At 43.2% G+C, this 18,343-nt stretch overlaps 1 protein-coding gene across 1 annotated transcript in view; it reads right to left on the bottom strand.

The window, feature by feature from the left end:
• The window catches only part of LOC124805554 (sesquipedalian-1-like), a 34,534-nt gene extending 16,290 nt beyond the window's left edge, over positions 1–18,244 (bottom strand). Inside the window, exons 1-2 of the mRNA XM_047266124.1 lie at positions 17,818–18,244; positions 16,558–16,746 (exon numbers count right to left, since the gene is read on the bottom strand). Coding sequence (XP_047122080.1) covers positions 16,558–16,746; positions 17,818–18,022 — 394 coding nt within the window. The 5' untranslated portion in view covers positions 18,023–18,244. The remainder of the gene's footprint in view (positions 1–16,557; positions 16,747–17,817) is intronic.
• Positions 18,245–18,343: the final 99 nt, after the last annotated feature.

Raw genomic sequence — 18,343 nt, 5'->3', positions numbered from 1 at the left:
CAAGCTGCTGAGTAAAAGGCAATAAGGAGGTGACAGTGGTACACTTCCACTGAGTAAGCACAGACTAGGTATCCAAATGGAAGGCAAAGGGACTGGAGCCAATCACGCTGTCAGGTCATCATCCGTCACCAATAAGGACAGGATGACATCCATAAAGAAGAGGTCCTACACACGTTGCAAGGGGGGAGATGGATCTCCAGGGCACTGTGGGGGGCACTTATCCTCTGCCTTCTTCTCCTTCTCCTCCTCCTCTTTCATAGGTTGAAGAGGGCAGGACACAGAGGGTGAGCAGGTTTCTATAAGATCCAGAACCAAAAGAGGGCACGTAACCTCGGGCACACAGACTGCCCTGTGACTGAGCTGTGATAGCAGGCCTCCAGCCTGAGAGATGCCAGGGGGAGGGATCCTGAGAGGGAGCCTCACCACCGGCAGGCACCAAAGAAGGGGATACTTCTTCGGCTGGTAGGGGAGCAGCACCCAGAGGGGAGGGTGTGAAAACTGCAGGAGAGAAGGAGAGGAGAGGGGGATGGTACTGTGTTAAGGAAGAGGGAGGAGGGGGAATGGACGTAACAGAGACAAAAGTAGAAGTTACTGACAGAGCATGAGGTCAGTCAAATTTCTTATAAGTGTTAGTGTAAGACAAAGGACCCAGGGACCTATTCTCATTTTATTTTACTTTCTTTCTCATAAGCAATCTGGTGAGTGACAATTAACACGTAGGAGTGACAGAACACAAGGGCTCCCCTCATGGAGTAGGTGTCCACAGTCACCACATGGAGGGCCCACCATACATCAGAAAGACATGTGCCTGAAAGTCAAGCACCAAAAGCACATCATGGGTGGTGGATGTACAGCTTCATGTCACACCAATAACTCATCACCTTGACCTTCTCTAAGAGGCTATCTCCCTCAAAAGCCAGAATAAAGGCACCGGTATCAGTGCGATTGCCCTAAAGACCTTTCTGCAAACGCTGAACAAAATGGGAAATGCACCATCATTCCACATTAGCCCAGAGTTCTGCATCAAGTTGGTTGGTTAATTTGGGGCAGGGGACCAAACAGCGAGGTCATTGGTCCCAAGTTTTTCATCAGTTTGAAGGATGAGGTCTGTATGAAAAATGACTCCCTGAACCACGTTCAAAGACTGGTGAGGTGTAATGGACACTAGGACATTGCCAAAATGATCACAAGCATGAAGAGCTGGTGACTGGGTGGCAGTAGTAGTTTTGATCAACAGGGAACCTGACCGCATCTTGCTGAGAGTCTCCTCTTCACCCAACTTGTCTTTGATATTTTCCACATAAAATAATGGCTTTGTGGCAGTGGATGTGTTCCTGTCCATCCTAGTACAGACCAGGTAGCGGGGAAAATATTTCACTCCAAGATGGCGAGCTTGGACCTCTTCCCAGAGTGTAGCCACGGATGGAAAGGCCATAAGCTCACAAGAAGCAGTATTCAGTGATCCGTTACCAACTGAAGAGATGGCTGTAGAAGAACGACCAGATTTTTGGAGCCTGATACTTTGCACATGCCAAGCATCTGCCCTGATATGACCCACTCAGATCAGGGGATATCCCAAGGGCACCACCCAGCCACAGCAAGGGCCGTCTGGCACGGTGGCCGTTACTCCAGAATGACAAACAACCACTCCTACGCATATATGTGGAGGCAACAGCTCATTATCAGAAGTGTGATCCCTGTGTTGTCAGGGGGCTCAGCCATATGAATAATAACAGCCCTACCACACGGACTGACAACAAGTGCTGATGACCTCGTGGGGCAGAGAGAGGCTATGGTGGGGAAGGAAGGGGGGAGAGGAATCCAACCAATGACGCTAGGAAGGAATTCTTCCCCAAATCGCTTAAATTACAGGGAGAAAATTTAGAAGTCATGGTCAAAATCCAAAGAGGGCACAAAAATGCCAAGCTGGAGAAAAAAAAAAAGGGTGAGGAGAACAAAACCACAGGAATACAGAGAACAATGTGGATAACCAGGTTGACATAAGTAACAACACCAAGTGAGGGAAAGGAGGAGGCAGCGGGCAAGGAGTGAGGATGGGGACGGAGGGGCAGGGGAACAAAACGCAGCCTGGTAAGGAAGTAGGGGCTGCAATAGCTCGGGGCCCCATGAGTGCCATGCTCAAACTCACAAAAGAACCGTGAGACACCTGAGGGGAATTTCTCTATGTGAATAATGAGAAACAGCTCCCAAAATATCATTTCACTCCACTCATTGTAGGCTTGCTCATTAACATTTGCATATTATTCCAATGCCATTCCTATAACAATTATTTGCACATTAGCTAAACTGTCACTCTTGTTGGACAATGTCTGTCAGGATACCTTTGTGCATTCATCACAACTGTTCTCTTTGCGTTCGTTCTGCATTCTCTGTAAAGATTTAGACTATCTAGTTTTCCTTCCTTTAGGATGGTTGGTTTGTGGGGTTGAAGGGACCAGACTTCAAAGGTCATCGGTCCCTTTTTCCACGACCGTGAAACATCCACAATGAATAAAAACAAGCAACGGAGAGGACAAGGGATGACACAGTACAAGAAAGACAAAGACCTTGGAAACAAAAATGGAAAAGCCAGCCACCAAGAGAGACACTAAAATCCCCAATCGAAAACTGTAAGCCAAAGGCCAGAGTCAACAAACAAAAGACACAAACCCTCAGATTCAACGATAAAAGCCCCCTGCCCGAATAAAACCTAAAACTAAGCCTGCCATTGCAGCATCATCTGTTAAAAGTGCGGGAGTGTACTAGGCAGCACAAACGTCTGCCTGAGCGCAGCTACAAGCGGACAGTCCAACAAGATGTGGACTACTGTCAACACTGATCCACAGCGACACAAAGGTGGGTTCTCACGGCGCAATAAATGGCTGTGCATCAGCCAGGTGTGGCCAATGCGAAGCTGGCAGAGAATAACTGAGTCCTTGAGAGAGGCTCGCATGGAGGAGTACCACACACCTATAGTCTCCTTGATGACCCGAAGTTTGTTGGGTGAAGGTGGGGTGTGCCATTCATCACCCTAGGTACCCAGGACTTTCTGCCGTGAGACTGACTGGAGATCACATTCCGAACACTGATAGCCTGTTTGGCCAGTCTGTCAACATGTTCATTACCCAGGATGCCGACATGACCTAGGGTTCACACAAAAACCACAGAGCGGCCACAACAGGCAAGTGTATGGATGGACTCCTGGATAGCCATCACCAGACGAGAGTGAGGAAAACACTGGTCAATAGCTGATAAACTGCTCAGAGAGTCACTACAGATGACAAAAGACTCACCTGAGCAGGAGCGGGGATATACTCTAGAGTGCGAGAGATGGCTACCAGCTCTGCAGTGAAAACACTGCAGCCATCCAGCAATGAGCATTGTTCAGATCGATCCCCAAGAGTAAAAGCATAACCAACTCGACCAGCAACCATCAAGCCGTCGGTATAGAGTATGTCAGAGCCGTGAAATGCGGCAAGGATGGAAAGAAAGCATTGGCGGAGGGCCTCAGGAGGGTATGAGTCTTTCGGGCCTTGTGCCAAATCCAGCTGAAGGTACACCACGGGGGTATACATATATGAGCCGAAGAGACCGGACGCAAACCACAATCGTACACCCTGATAACCTGTGTCCCTCGAGTCTGGCATCCAAACAGCCTTTTCCAGACGCAAACACCTTGTTGCCGTCTTTTTTTATTTACGAAAAGCATATGACACCACCTGCCGCCATCATATCCTTGGCACATTATAGGAGTGGGGTATCCTAAGCCAGCTCCTGATTTTTATCCAGAATTTCCTGTCACTTTTTACTTTCCGTGTCCAAGTTGGTGCCTCTCATAGTTTCCCTCCTATCCAGGAGAATGAGGTCCCGCAGGGCTCTGTATTGCATGTGTATCTATTTTTAGTGGCCATTAATGGTCTAGCAGCAGCTGTAGGGCCGTCCGTCTCACCCTCTCTGTATGCAGACGACTTCTGCATTTCGTGTTGCTCCACCAGTACTGGTGTTGCTGAGCGGCGCCTACATGGAGCCATCCACAAGGCGCAGTCATGGGATGTAGCCCACGGCTTGGAGTTTTTGGCCACATAGTCGTGTGTTCTGCACTTCTGTTGGCGTCGTACCGTTCATCTGGAACCAGAACTTTACCTTACTGACAATCCCCTCACTGTAGTGGAGACGTATCGATTTTTAGCACTGGTTTTCGATGTCCAATTGACTTGGCTTCCTCACCTTCATTAGCTTAAGCGGAAGTGCTGGCAGCACCTCAATGCCCTCCGTTGCCTGAACAACACCAACCGGGGTGCAGATAGCCCTACGCTGCTGCAGCTATACAGAGCCCTTGTTCAATCCCGCCTTGACTATGGGAGTCTGGTTTATGGTTCGGTGGTGCCCTCAGCGTTGCATTTACTTGAGCCAGTGCACCACTGTGGCATTTGACCCTCCAATTACCCCCAAATCATCCTAAAGTGTAACTGTCACTGTGTGTCCATTTGCAAGTAAGAAATTTCAAGCTTTTAGTTTGCTAGCATTCTTTATGTCTAACTTCATTAAGCCAACCGAATGCTGTGGCCACTGACAAGAAAAGAATGTCAAGAAACAGCTGTTCACTGATTTGTACTCAAGCCTATTTTGAATAATCATCATCAATAATAATAATAATAATAATAACAAAATGTTTGACTGAGAAAAACACCAATATAATTCTTGGCTGACAACATATAAGTATCTCGTAGAGCAGACAACGGGGACATTCCACCATTCTTTTCAATTATAAGTTGTTAAAACTTGGAATAGATGAGTGCCTTAGAAGTGGAAACTGTCTCTGAGAATTGCTTTCAATGTAAAATTAGCAAGTCATATGCAGAATTTTGAGGTACTACAAGGCACATCAGTAAGTAATGTAACACATTATTTTTTTGGCTTATTTCGGTTGAAAAAATGTGGAATTTGTTCAGGACATAATGGAGTATTCCTGCTTCCCCTACAGTTTCATGAAGTTCCAACAGGTAGCAGCACTATACATAGCCTTCAAAATGACATGTGAAACGGAGGTGTGTTCCAAGCAGAGAGGTGTCATTGAGTTTCTTTTGGCAGAAAACCAGAGCTTCGCAGATATTCGCAGGTGCTTGCAGATTGTCTGAGGAGACCTGGCAGTGAACAAAAGCATGGCGAGTAGTTGGGTGAGGTGCCTGTCATCATGCTGCTGCTGCTGCTGCTTCTTCAGGGTGCAAAACAGCTGAGGTCATAAGAGCCCACGTCATAATTTAAAATGGCCAATTACTGAATGAATCTGAAGTCAATAATATTCAGAGCCTACAGTTTAGGATAGCTAAAAAACAATCACTTCCCCACTGAAGAGGTTGCTCAAAAGGCTGAAAATTAAATTTCCTTCACCATATTACTACTGTGAATAAAAATTACGAGAATTGTCTGTAAAATAATATTCCCAATTATTTTTCGCAATGAAAAGCATGTTTATTGGCACTGAATAATACATGTGTGGAAAGCTTGGCTTTTACTTATTTTTTGACATAATTGCCGTCGAGATAAATGCATCTTTGGGTGCGGTGTACCATTGTATGTATGCCTGCATTGCAGAACTCTCCTGCCATTCCACAAAGGTAGGTTTTAAGCTACCTTCACCAAATGGTGGTAGGGTTCTATGATGCAGGCATAAGCTTAAAACATCTAATTTCAGCTCTTCTCTGTTTGTGAAATGCATCCACTCAGGTGTTTCCTTGTTTCAGGGAAGAGACGGAAGTCACTAGGGGCTATGTCTGAGCTGTAGGACAGGTGTGTTACAGTTGTTGTTGTTGTTGTTGTTGTGGTCTTCAGTCCTGAGACTGGTTTGATGCAGCTCTCCATGCTACTCTATCCTGTGCAAGCTTCTTCATCTCCCAGTACCTACTGCAACCTACATCCTTCTGAATCTGCTTAGTGTATTCATCTCTTGGTCTCCCCCTATGATTTTTACCCTCCACGCTGCCCTCCAATACTAAATTGGTGATCCCTTGATGCCTCAAAACATGTCCTACCAACCGATCCCTTCTTCTGGTCAAGTTGTGCCACAAACTTCTCTTCTCCCCAATCCTATCAATACTTCCTCATTAGTTATGTGATCTACCCATCTAATCTTCAGCATTCTTCTGTAGCACCACATTTCAAAAGCTTCTATTCTCTTCTTGTTCAAACTATTTACCGTCCATGTTTCACTTCCATACATGGCTACACTCCATACAAATACTTTCAGAAATAACTTCCTGACACTTAAATCTATACTCGATGTTAACAAATTTCTCTTCTTCAGAAACGCTTTCCTTGCCATTGCCAGTCTACATTTTATATCCTCTCTACTTTGTCCATCATCAGTTATTTTGCTCCCCAAATAGCAAAACTCCTTTACTACTTTAAGTGTCTCATTTCCTAATCTAATACCCTCAGCATCACCCGACTTAATACGACTACATTCCATTATCCTCGTTTTGCTTTTGTTGATGTTCATCTTATATCCTCCCTTCAAGACACCATCCATTCCGTTCAACTGCTCTTCCAAGTCCTTTGCTGTCTCTGACAGAATTACAATGTCATCGGTGAACCTCAAAGTTTTTATTTCTTCTCCATGGATTTTAATACCTACTCCAAATTTTTCTTTTGTTTCCTTTACTGCTTGCTCAATATAGAGATTGAATAACATCGGGGAGAGGCTACAACCCTGTCTTACTCCCTTCCCAACCACTGCTTCCCTTTCATGTCCCTCAACTCTTATAACTGCCATCTGGTTTCTGTACAAGTTGTAAATAGCCTTTCTCTCCCTGTATTTTACCCCTGCCACCTTTAGAATTTGAAAGAGTATTCCAGTCAACATTGTCAAAAGCTTTCTCTAAGTCTAGAAATGCTAGAAACGTAGGTTTGCCTTTCCTTAATCTTTCTTCTAAGATAAGTCGTAAGGTCAGTATTCCCTCACGTGTTCCAGTATTTCTACGGAATCCAAACTGATCTTCCCCTAGGTCGGTTTCCACTAGTTTTCCCATTCGTCTGTAAAGAATTCGTGTTAGTACTTTGCAGCTGTGGCTTATTAAACTGATTGTTCGGTAATTTTCACATCTGTCAACACCTGCTTTTTTTGGGATTGGAATTATTATATTCTTCTTGAAGTCTGAGGGTATTTCGCCTGTTTCATACATCTTGCTCACCAGATGGTAGAGTTTTGTCAGGACTGGCTCTCCCAAGGCCGTCAGTAGTTCCAATGGAATGTTGTCTACTCCCGGGGCCTTGTTTCGACTCAGGTCCTTCAGTGCTCTGTCAAACTCTTCACGCAGTATCGTATCTCCCATTTCATCTTCATCTACATCCTCTTCCATTTCCATAATATTGTCCTCAAGTGCATCGCCCTTGTATAGATCCTCTATATACTCCTTCCACCTTTCTGCTTTCCCTTCTTTGCTTAGAACTGGGTTTCCATCTGAGCTCTTGATGTTCATACATGTGGTTCTCTTATCTCCAAAGGTCTCTTTAATTTTCCTGTAGGCAGTATCTATCTTACCCCTAGTGAGATAAGCCTCTACATCTTTACATTTGTCCTGTAGCCATCCCTGCTTAGCCATTTTGCACTTCCTGTCGATCTCATTTTTGAGACGTTTGTATTCCTTTTTGCCTGCTTCATTTACTGCATTTTTATATTTTCTCCTTTCATCAATTAAATTCAATATTTCTTCTGTTACCCAAGGATTTCTACTAACCCTCTTCTTTTTACCTACTTGATCCTCTGCTGCCTTCACTACTTCATCCCTCAGAGCTACCCATTCTTCTTCTACTGTATTTCTTCCCCCCATTACTGTCAACTGTTCCCTTATGCTCTCCCTGAAACTCTGTACAACCTCTGGTTCTTTCAGTTTATCCAGGTCCCATCTCCTTAAATTCCCACCTTTTTGCAGTTTCATCAGTTTTAATCTACAGGTCATAACCAATAGATTGTGGTCAGAGTCCACATCTGCCCCTGGATATGTCTTACAATTTAAAACCTGGTTCCTAAATCTCTGTCTTACCATTATATAATCTATCTGATGCCTTTTAGTATCTCCAGGGTTCTTCCATGTATACAACTGTTACAGTATCCCATCCAAATTTGTTGACGAGATTGGCTGTGACGTGGGCAATGTGCGGACAAGTGTTGTCCGGATGGAAATGCACTGCCTTCATGAGCATGCCTCGACTCTTGTTTTGGATTGCACGGTGAAGGTCCTTCAACTTTTCACAGTAGCATTAATTCACACCCGACATGAAAAGCAAGTGGGAGCTAGATCTTTATTGACTGCCAAGCCAAGATTGAGTGTCACAGACAGCTTGCCGGGGTGGGAAATTGGGAACCAAGCTACATGACAGGATGGCCAGATACTGCATAACAGTGTCCCTCACAACTGCAGGTCCTTGAAACCTTATTTTATGGACAACCCTCATAAAACACGATCTACACCTCGTGCTGTATCTGTTAAAATATCAGATAACTCAGATGGCAAATATACATTAAAACATAAAAGGTTATAAAATAGGCACTGGGTCAGAAAATGGCGCACTATCAATGGCTGATTGCAATAAGCACAGAGTGGTATGGAGTCTCCACTTAATAAATAACAATGACTGAAATGACAGTGTCCAATACACAGCCTAGCTGAAAGTATCTCCTTGCAATGAGAGGGGCAAAAGGAAGTTGTCCAGCCCATTGGGAGGTGTTTAACTTCCCACATTTTGCTCCTAGATAGTGAAGATCAGTGTTTATACCTGAGTGACACAATGTTCATACATGCAGCAACACAGAGATCATCTGAAGGGACAGAACAGCTAAGAGACCTAGGTAGTCAGACTGCAGCCTTGGCAGCAGCAGTTTCATCCCCCGACATTCTGACATGAGCAGGACCCACATGAACACCACATTGATCCCATCATCAGTAAGCAAATGGAGGCATTCTTGGATTCATTGAACCGGAGAGCAGTATGTGTAAAGCTCACAGAGGCTCTGGAGGTCACTAAGTGAATCAGAGCATAATACACAACTGCGAAGCCTTTGTCATTGGATGTACTTGGTGACCTGATAAAGTGTGGAAAGCTCTGCAGTTAAAAAAAAATTAAGCACTGTTCTAGAAGCCAGTATCAAAAATGTTTGTTGCCAATGACAAAGGTGCATCCGACACCAAGGGTGTTGTCGTGTGTGACGTCATTACGGCATGGTGTTTATGAGTTGGTTGTGTTTGTAGATGTTGTCTTGTGTTTCGTGGTGCCCTCTGGTGGTATATGTGTGTATGTGCTGAGTATAATGTGTTGTATTGGGTTTATTTGAGCCTTGGTCTTGGATGTGTGAAGTCGTCGGTGGCAGTGTTTGTAACTCGAGCCATCTTAGAGCCATCAGTATTGATGAAGGTGCTGTCTCCAAGCTGCGCGCAAAGTTTGAGAAACTTACAGGGATATGTCGAATCTAGGGTAATGGCTTTCTGAAGTGAATTAGTCCAAGATGAATGCGGATCTCTGCACGAAGCCAGGACAGTGAAGGGCTCTCACTCATTGGGAATGTGATACGTAATGTAAGGTTAAGCTTTTGATTCAGTATACAGAAACCAACTCTGGGAGGCAACAAAGAAGTTGTGTTTACCCCATGTTAGCAGTCAAGGGAGTTCTCAAAAAAAAGATGGACAGGATGGATGGTTGGGCACAGAGGACAGGCGGCACATGCTGAGTAGATAATCATAACGCTATGACAGGGATAGTTTGGCAACAACTTCACAGATACCCATAACTGGGCTAGTGTAGAAAGCTCCAGTGGCCAAACGTACACCTTGATGGTAGATTGTGTTGAGATGGTATAAAATAGACAGTTGTGGAGATAAGTGAACAAGACATCCAGAGTCCATTTTTGAATAGACAAGGGACTGGTACTAATGGAGGAGGATCTTCCGATCCACCATAAATTCAGACAGACAGTTTTTTTGCTGAAAAAGTGGGGTCAATGGAAGTGTCAGATTCCACCCGTCTGCTTTGACCCATGACATAAGGGTGTTGTTGTGTGTGACGTCATTAAGTCACAGTGTTTATGAGTTGGTTGTGTTTTTAGATGTCGTCTTGTGTTTCATGGTGCCCTCTGGTGGTATGTGTGTGTATGTGCTGAGTATAATGAGTTGTATTGGGTTTATTTGAGCCTTGGTCTTGGATGTGTGAAGTCGGTGGTGGCTGTGTTTGTAACTTGAAACATAAGGTTTGGAAGTTTTATCAATGAGTTATCAATTTTTTGTTAGTTTGTGTGTTTGCTGTTTCCATTAGGTATTATTGGTTTGTTGTTTGTAGTGTGGTAAGACGTTTGTGTGTGTGTGTGTGTGTGTGTGTGTGTGTGTGTGTGTGTGTGTGTGTGTGTGTGTGTGTGTGGCGGGAGGGGGCAGGTTGAGGTTGGGCTGGCTGGTCTAGTTTGCAGTGCCAGAATTTGCTGGTGGTAGCCAATTTTTTTTTTTTTTTTTTTTTTTTTTTTTTTTTTTTTGTGGTCTATTCGTCTCGAGTTGTGATGTTTTGTGTATTTATCGTGTATTGAACATGTTTTAATGTATGTAGGGATGTTTGATTTGTGGATTTTTGAGGTTATGGTTTTGGTTTTTATTTTTTGTAGTTATAGGTGTTGGTTTTTTGAGTATCAATGGTTGTGGTTGATCTATATGTCACTGGAAATGGCCGATTCGCATTTTCATAGTTGTAGGTGGTGTTTTGGTATCGTTATCTGTGGTTGACCTATATGCGTCACGGTAAATGCCAGATTCCAATTTTCATAGTTCTAGTTGTAGGTATTGGTGTTTTGATATCGTAACCTGTGATTGACATATACAGGTCAAGGGGAGTGTCTGATTCCTGCAGCAGAATGTGGTAAATTTGTTATTTTTTTGTTTTTGTTCATCATTTTGTGTTTTGGGATCGTGGTGTGTGTGTGTGTGTGTGTGTGTGTGTGTGTGTGTGTGTGTGTGTGTGTGTGTGTGTGTGTGTGTGTGTGGTTTTTTTTTTACTATTATATTTATCTTGTCCTCACACTAAAACCCCCAATTTCCCCACAGCTGTCCCTTTAGTGTGATTGTTTTTTTGGAGTGAGATGTTATTGTCTTATTTATATGTATTTTCGTGTCTGTTGCTGCATGCATGTAGTGATGTCATAGCCGCCATATTGGAGAAGCTTAGAATAGCTATTTTCACCATATTGATGATGTCATGGGTCAAGGCAGACGGGTGGAATTGGACACTTCTGTAATCCCAAAAAGTGGAAGCCGTTGTTGATGCTCCATGAGCAAAGGCACCTGAGCAGAGCCCTGAGGCGCCCAGTCCTCCTGAACAAAAGTGTTCAATAAAGCTGAACCCACATGAACCTTGAAAACCCGGTCTTCCAAAAACTCCTGAATAAAATAGGGCAGACAGCCTTGGAAGCCCCATGTGTGACTGTACAAAGGATGCCCGTCCTCCAGCAGTTATTTTAAGCCTTCTTCAAAATCAAAAAACAGAGCTGCTGTCTGGCATTTCCACAGAAAATTGTTCATAACATGGGTTGACAAGGTGATGAGATTATCAACTGCACAGCAGTTGCACTGTGCACTGCACATTGTGCATTCATTAGCAAATTCCAGGACTCAAGACAAAATACCATCTGACCACTGATCATGTGTTCCATCACATTGCAGATGCTCCTGGTGAGGGAAATTGGGTGGCAGCTGGACAGATAATGTTTGTCCTTAGCAGACTTGAGTACGGGGAACAGAGTTACTTCAAGCCAACATCTGGGAAATGAGCCGTCCATCCAGATGTGATTAACAGTATGAAGGAGAAAGTGCTTGCCATCAAGAGACAGGTGCTGCAACATCTGAATGTGAATATTGTAAAGGCCTGGAGCAGAGGATCATGATGAGGTGAGAGCATGTTCGAGCTCCCTAATAGTAAAAATGGTATTGCAGAATTCACGATTCTGAGAGGGGAAATATATCTCCCAAGCTTCCTCCACTCATTTACGAGGTAGGAAGACAGGATGGTAACCAGGGGAGCTCGAGGTCTCTCCAAATATCTACCCAAGGTGTTGGAAGTATCAACAGGGTCCACAATGACATCATTTGCTACAGTCAAACCATGAATCAGGAGATGTACCTTGATTCCAGAAACCCGATGTAGGTTACCCGAAACAACAGAAGATGGAGTAAAACAGTTAAAAGATTTAGTAAAAGAGATCCAACTAGCTTTTTGTTATCGCTGATAATGCAACGACACTTTGCGCGCAACTGTTTATAATGAATACAGTTCTCCTTTGTGGGATTGCATTCAAATACACAGAGAGCACATCTCCACACGTGAACTGCGTCGCAGCATTCCTCAGTCCATCAGGGGACTGGGGCATGTCGCAGTAGGGAAGAGATTCAGGGGATGAAACATTCTGCGGTGGTAAGAACAACATTCATAAGGTGGCCTACCTGATCAAAACTGCTGTGAATATGTTTGCTGAAGGTGCCAGTGAAGAGCAGAGCCTCCAGTCAGCTTCAGGAGGCTGCTCTTGCACACAGAAGGGACATGAGTTAGCAGTAGAATTATGGACGGCAATTGGTCGCTTGAGTAGGTGAGTGAAAGGACAGACCACATTAGATGGTGGGCAAGCTGTGCCTTACAGAACGAGAGATCCATATGCAAGAAAGTGTGTGTGGAATTTAAAAGAAATGCGTGTTCACCAGTGTTGAGAGAAATGCGATAAGCCGGTTGATAATATCTACCAGGAGAGAGCTCTTGGGCAGGTTCTCAGAGAGCCACAAATGGGATGATGGTCACTGAAGTTGCAGAGTAGCAAAAATGATTGAAGGAGCTGAGCAGAATGCTGCAGTACATCTGCCCTGTTGAGATCAGATGACGGGATATGTAGATATTACTAAGTGAAAAGGTATAACTGGGAAATGAAAGACGGGCAGCAACAGCTTATAGCCGTGTGTTATGCCGTTTAGTTATGGACGTCATACCAAATGAGTGTCATGACTTCCCTGTGAGTTGGAGTTACAGGAGTAAACTGTAAGACATCAAAGCCATCTTGAAGGTGTGATTTTCTTTCTTCAACTTCAGACCCTACATGCCAAACACATTGCGTTGCTACCAATGTCAGTGTTATAACCATACTCAGAAGTCCTGTGAAAATGTTGCCGAAAGTTTAACTTGTAGCAAGGATGTTCATGAGGAAATTTCCCACCTCCTCCTCCACACTGCATCAATTGCACTGGCAAACATGCCGCCTCATCTTAGAAATGCCCTGCATACCTCGATTAGTGAGCTGTTGAGGAGCTCTGGGTGAAAGAAAAGAAATTTTGCTTGCAAAATATTAGCTATCCAAAAGCCTTATATACATTATCGGGCAGTTACAGTACTGTTGTTGCTATGTCACGACCCACAAAAGATATGGCCACGCAGACCTACGACCTCCAGTTCAGTGCTGCGGTTGTGAAATCACCTAGTGCTAAAGTGATGTCCTCATCTCTGCACACTACAGTTGCTCAACACACCACAAAACCTTCACCCACAATGGTGAGTTCACTTGTGATGCAATCAGAAGAATAGAAATTTAGAAAGGAATACTCCTGTGATGATTTTTGTGCACCTAAAGTCAGCAAATATCTTGGTCCACATCTGACAAATGCAAATGTTCTAAGAAGTAAAAGACAAATGTTCTTCCCCTTCTCTAACAAAGAGAGTCTCTACAACAGTGACACCTCTGTCCAGCCGACCTCCATTTCACCAGTGCAGATCACCAGCTGCTTCTCCACCCAGGAGTCATATGATTGACCCATGAAGGTTAATGGTACCTCTGAAGAAATAATGGAACAGGAACCTCCAGCCTCAGAACCTTGTAACCCATCCAAAATCTGGCACTCGGTAGCCACTGAACCAACTGCCCCGTAGAAGATAGATATCTTGTATCTTCTAATATGGTTCTTCTCCAATGCAATATTCACATAGGTCAGGCTTACAGCTGCTATTACAATCATACTTGCTACAAGTTAAACTTTCAGCAGCATTTTCACAGGACTTCTGAGTATGGTTATAACACTGACATTGGTAGCAATGCAATGTGTTTGGCATGTAGGGTCTGAAGTTGACGACTTCGTAGCCTGCCATGTTTTTGGATGAGAGCTCCATTCAATCAAATATTAACAAAAAGGTGCGGATGGGCACTAATCTGCATCAGCCCTCTTCATAACCCGATGTACTGCGGGTACGCATTGATCAGAGAGATAATGTTGTATATCTCCCTCAGTCATACCATCAAGCAACCAAGTTTATGACACCACGTGAAGGATTCAGTGTTCAATGAGTCTCTACATGAATGCGGTATCTGTGGAGGTGCAAAACTATAAGCAGTTTTTGGTCTTTAAAGGCGCACTGCCTGTCTCTAGAAGCAAGTTCCATTGCGTAAGCGAGGGCAGGACTTTTAGAGCATATGCAATTGTATCCACACCTTTCTGAATGACTAACGGGTACTCTGCAGAGAAGTTTTGACCTCCTCCTGTGAATGAAACCACAAGATAGTGGGGTGCAACTGGAAGATTTGTTTTGTCTTTGGTCTCATTCCATTTACATTTATTAGACAAATGTTGCATTGATGGAGTTGAGCACTCACTGCAAGTGAATCCCGCTAATGATTGCCAGCAGCTCTGATACCGTGCTCCTTCCTTCTGTGGGCTCCCTTATTTGATTGTTTACACCTCACGCCACACCTCCCAAACTCCAGACAGAGGGACCAGTTGGCAATTGGGAAGATAACATATCAGGCAGTCACCACTCCCTGGGCCTTGGCTTTACCAGAGGGTACACGCGAACTCTACCTGTCGACCTGGATGCTGGGTCTTATGCAGTATCCAGTCGCCCTTTACACATCAAATGTGTGAGCAAGCCTTCAGGCATGCACATCAAAGACGAAAGACAAAATGCCAAAGCAGAGCAAGGACACGAGAAGTCTGAACAAGAAAGGAGAGAGAGACAAAAATGAAATGCACCTAAGTCTTCTCATACTTTCACACGTTTTGGTTGCCCGATTGTACACAAGACCTGGTCCCAAAGGGAGGAGAGAAAGAATAGGAGAAGGATAGACATGTAGCACAGAAAATGAAGGAGTACTCTAAGGCAGGGCCACATGTGTGCCAAGCACATACAAAACAGTTGAGAGTCCCTGGGGGGATGTCTGTCATCACAGCAACAAGGTTGCACGAACCAGTCTGATCTTGGTGCGTACCAGCTGACTGCACACAGCTGTGACTCCTGCAATATTGGAACATGCAGACACACTCATTCAAAGTGTTCGACAAATCACAATAACACACCTCACTGCACAACTGGGCGTCTGTTGATAGTGATGATACATTTGCCCACCAGTTGGGATAATCGAAGGTGTGTGCCTGCTGGTTTCTACGCTATCAAATGGAAGATGATAAGGAGTAATGAAAGACCCGTGAAAAATGGCTTGCATGTTATGAGGCTGATAATGACAATTTTTTGTTAAATTATGTCAGAGGCAATGAAACAGGCTCATCAGTTTGAACCAGAAACAAAATGACAATCCATGTTCCTCTATGAAGAAAAAATCCAAAGCTGCACCCTCAGCCAGTAAAGTCATGGCTACGGTCTTCTGGGACCCTGAAAGAATTCCTTTTGATGTTTTCTCTCCCAGTGCAACAATCAACTCTAAAGTGTATTGTGCTACTATCAAGTAATAGAAGAAAAAGCTTCATCTTGTTTGTCACATAAAACTGCAAACAAACTTCTCCTTCTAAATGACAATGCAAGGCCTCACACAAGTCTGCACACCTAAGAAGAGTTCACAAAACTTGTCTAGACTGTTGTTTCTCATCCACCCCACAGCACGGATCTTGCAACTTCAGAGTTCCATCTGTTTGGCCCAATGAAGGATGCACTCTGTGGAAAGAGTACATGGATGATGGGGAAGTTATTAATGCAGCAAGACATTAGCTCTGAAGTCAACCAGTAGAATGGTACCATATGGGCATACAGACCCTTCCAGCAAGGTGGTGTAAGACCATCATATTGAATGGAGATTATGTAGAAAAATAGGTTTTTATAGCCTAAGGAATGGTGAATAATGTGGTGTACTGGAATCCTGAATAAAACCAACCTGCTTTCAGGAAAAAAATTGTGCTGCATTACTTACTGAAGACCCCTCATAAATGTAACAAGAAGGAATACAAAAATCATGATGACAAAACTGATATTATTTTAAAGGTCATTGCTTGAAGTCAAACACGTAATAGAGCAAATGCTGTATAACAAATACAACTATTTGAAGCAGTTTTAGCATATCAATAACCTGGATGTTGAGGCAAAAAAAGAAATAAAAATGAGTGGTGAGATCTTGATGAGATGGATTGAGCTTAAAGCCAAAAACATGAAATGGAGGAGAAGATGTAGCTCCAAATCTCACGCCTACATAAGAATTACATGTGGTATGTGTAAGTTACTACCTACCACACTCCAATATAAGGTTGACATGTGGTACATGTAAGTTATTACCTTCCATTTCATCCAGTTGCCTTTGTAATTCTGCAACCATGAGTTTCATGTAATCATAGCTTGCACAAGCCAGTGCTTTCATCCACTGCTCCATGCTCTCTTGAGACTCTGCGCCAAGAACATAACTACGATTTCCAGGACCATGGAACACAATTTTGAAACCAAACTGATCTTCATCTTCAGCCAACTCTGAAAATAATGCGAGAGTCAGGTACACTACGAAAGAATTTATCTGTTTTGCATGAAAACTACATTGTTTAAGTGCGTTATCTAGGCAACTAATTATAGGATCTCTTCCAGTGATCCACTGATAAAATTCCCTCCCCCCCCCCCCCCCCCGAAGACACTACAATAAATAAGGCAAACAGCAGATTATCTCTCTTCTTGTATCATGTAACAAAACTATACTGTCTCAGTATTTATTTTCATGCAAATTATTATGTAATAAAGTCAGCCGGTTTCCAGCCAATATACATGCTTTGTAATGTAGAGGAAAAATCAGTATTCTCAAATTACGGAGGAAATTTTGGCACATCTCTGACACTTCGAACAAAATATGTTTACACAATTCTTTATTACATGTACTTCTCCATATTTCCAAGCCATGCCAAATCTGAATGGTCTCCATGCAACACATTTTAATTTTAAACATAATATACATAAATAAATGTAGCTGAGGTCACAACTGCAATGGCTGATTTGGCAGAGTAGGCCATTTTCATGGTGCAATTATCCAAAAAACTGACGTACCAGATGTCCTTCTCACTTGACCCTTTTTTTTTATTTTCATAAGGGAATCAGTGTACACAAACATTTAACTGTAATTCATAATTATATATGATTATTTTTTCAATATGTACATACTTTGGTATAGATTATTCATAACACAGTACCTGTAAGTACAACTTACTAATTTAGCCTTTCGTGGAAAATAAAAATTCATTTTTATTCCAATCAGGTCTATAAACAATGGTGAGATTGAATAACTTTTTATCAGCTTGTAGCACTCTGTGATTAAGCAGAATGTAAACTTGAAACTGCAAGATCTCTCTTTGTGTTGTACTAGTTTGACTACACACAATGTACTGTACTTCAGCTATTTTATTGGAAATGAAGTTCTTTTGGAAATATTGAACGTGAGATACCTAATTATTTTACACTGGATAATAATGTGAGAGGTGTGTGTGGGCGGGAGGGGGAGAGGGAGGCCAAAATACAACCTTTTTATTTTTTCTTAGTGTGTAAACAGGAAGAGCATACCTATGGTACAGCCCTCCAAAATAATCACGCCAACTGGATCTTTATCACCGCGTTTTTCGAAGTAGAACAATAAATTTCCTTTAAGAACGAACCAGCGTTTTTGGTAACCTTTGTTTACTTCACCCCTTTTCACAAGCCAGCCTTCCCTATCCACAGGTGTTGCAGAGGAAGCGAATGCGGCCAAATTCTTCTCGTTTATCTTCATTGTGGAAAAAGGAGGTGTGTCGTCTTACTTGTGACTTCGTATGTCACGATGATTAATACATTAATGTGTACACCACTTGAATTGATGCACTGACTGAATTGCCCATTTCATAGAAAGCGACTTAAACAACTCAGTAAGCAGTTCATCACGAAGTTACTTCAAACTACTGAAGTTCAACATTCAAATTTGACAGTATCCTACTAATGACCACTTGTGCACCAGAGATACTGATCAGCAAAGCATTTCAAATTTACAGGATGGCCAATCGCTGAAGTGTCTCAGTTAAGATCGCGTTGCCACCTTCGACCATTATTCGAAGGT

Source organism: Schistocerca piceifrons, chromosome 1, assembly GCF_021461385.2.
Source record: "Schistocerca piceifrons isolate TAMUIC-IGC-003096 chromosome 1, iqSchPice1.1, whole genome shotgun sequence".
Taxonomy (NCBI): domain Eukaryota; kingdom Metazoa; phylum Arthropoda; class Insecta; order Orthoptera; family Acrididae; genus Schistocerca; species Schistocerca piceifrons.
Note: the sequence above shows the minus strand (reverse complement) of the source record. Positions and strands in the feature narration are given on the sequence as shown.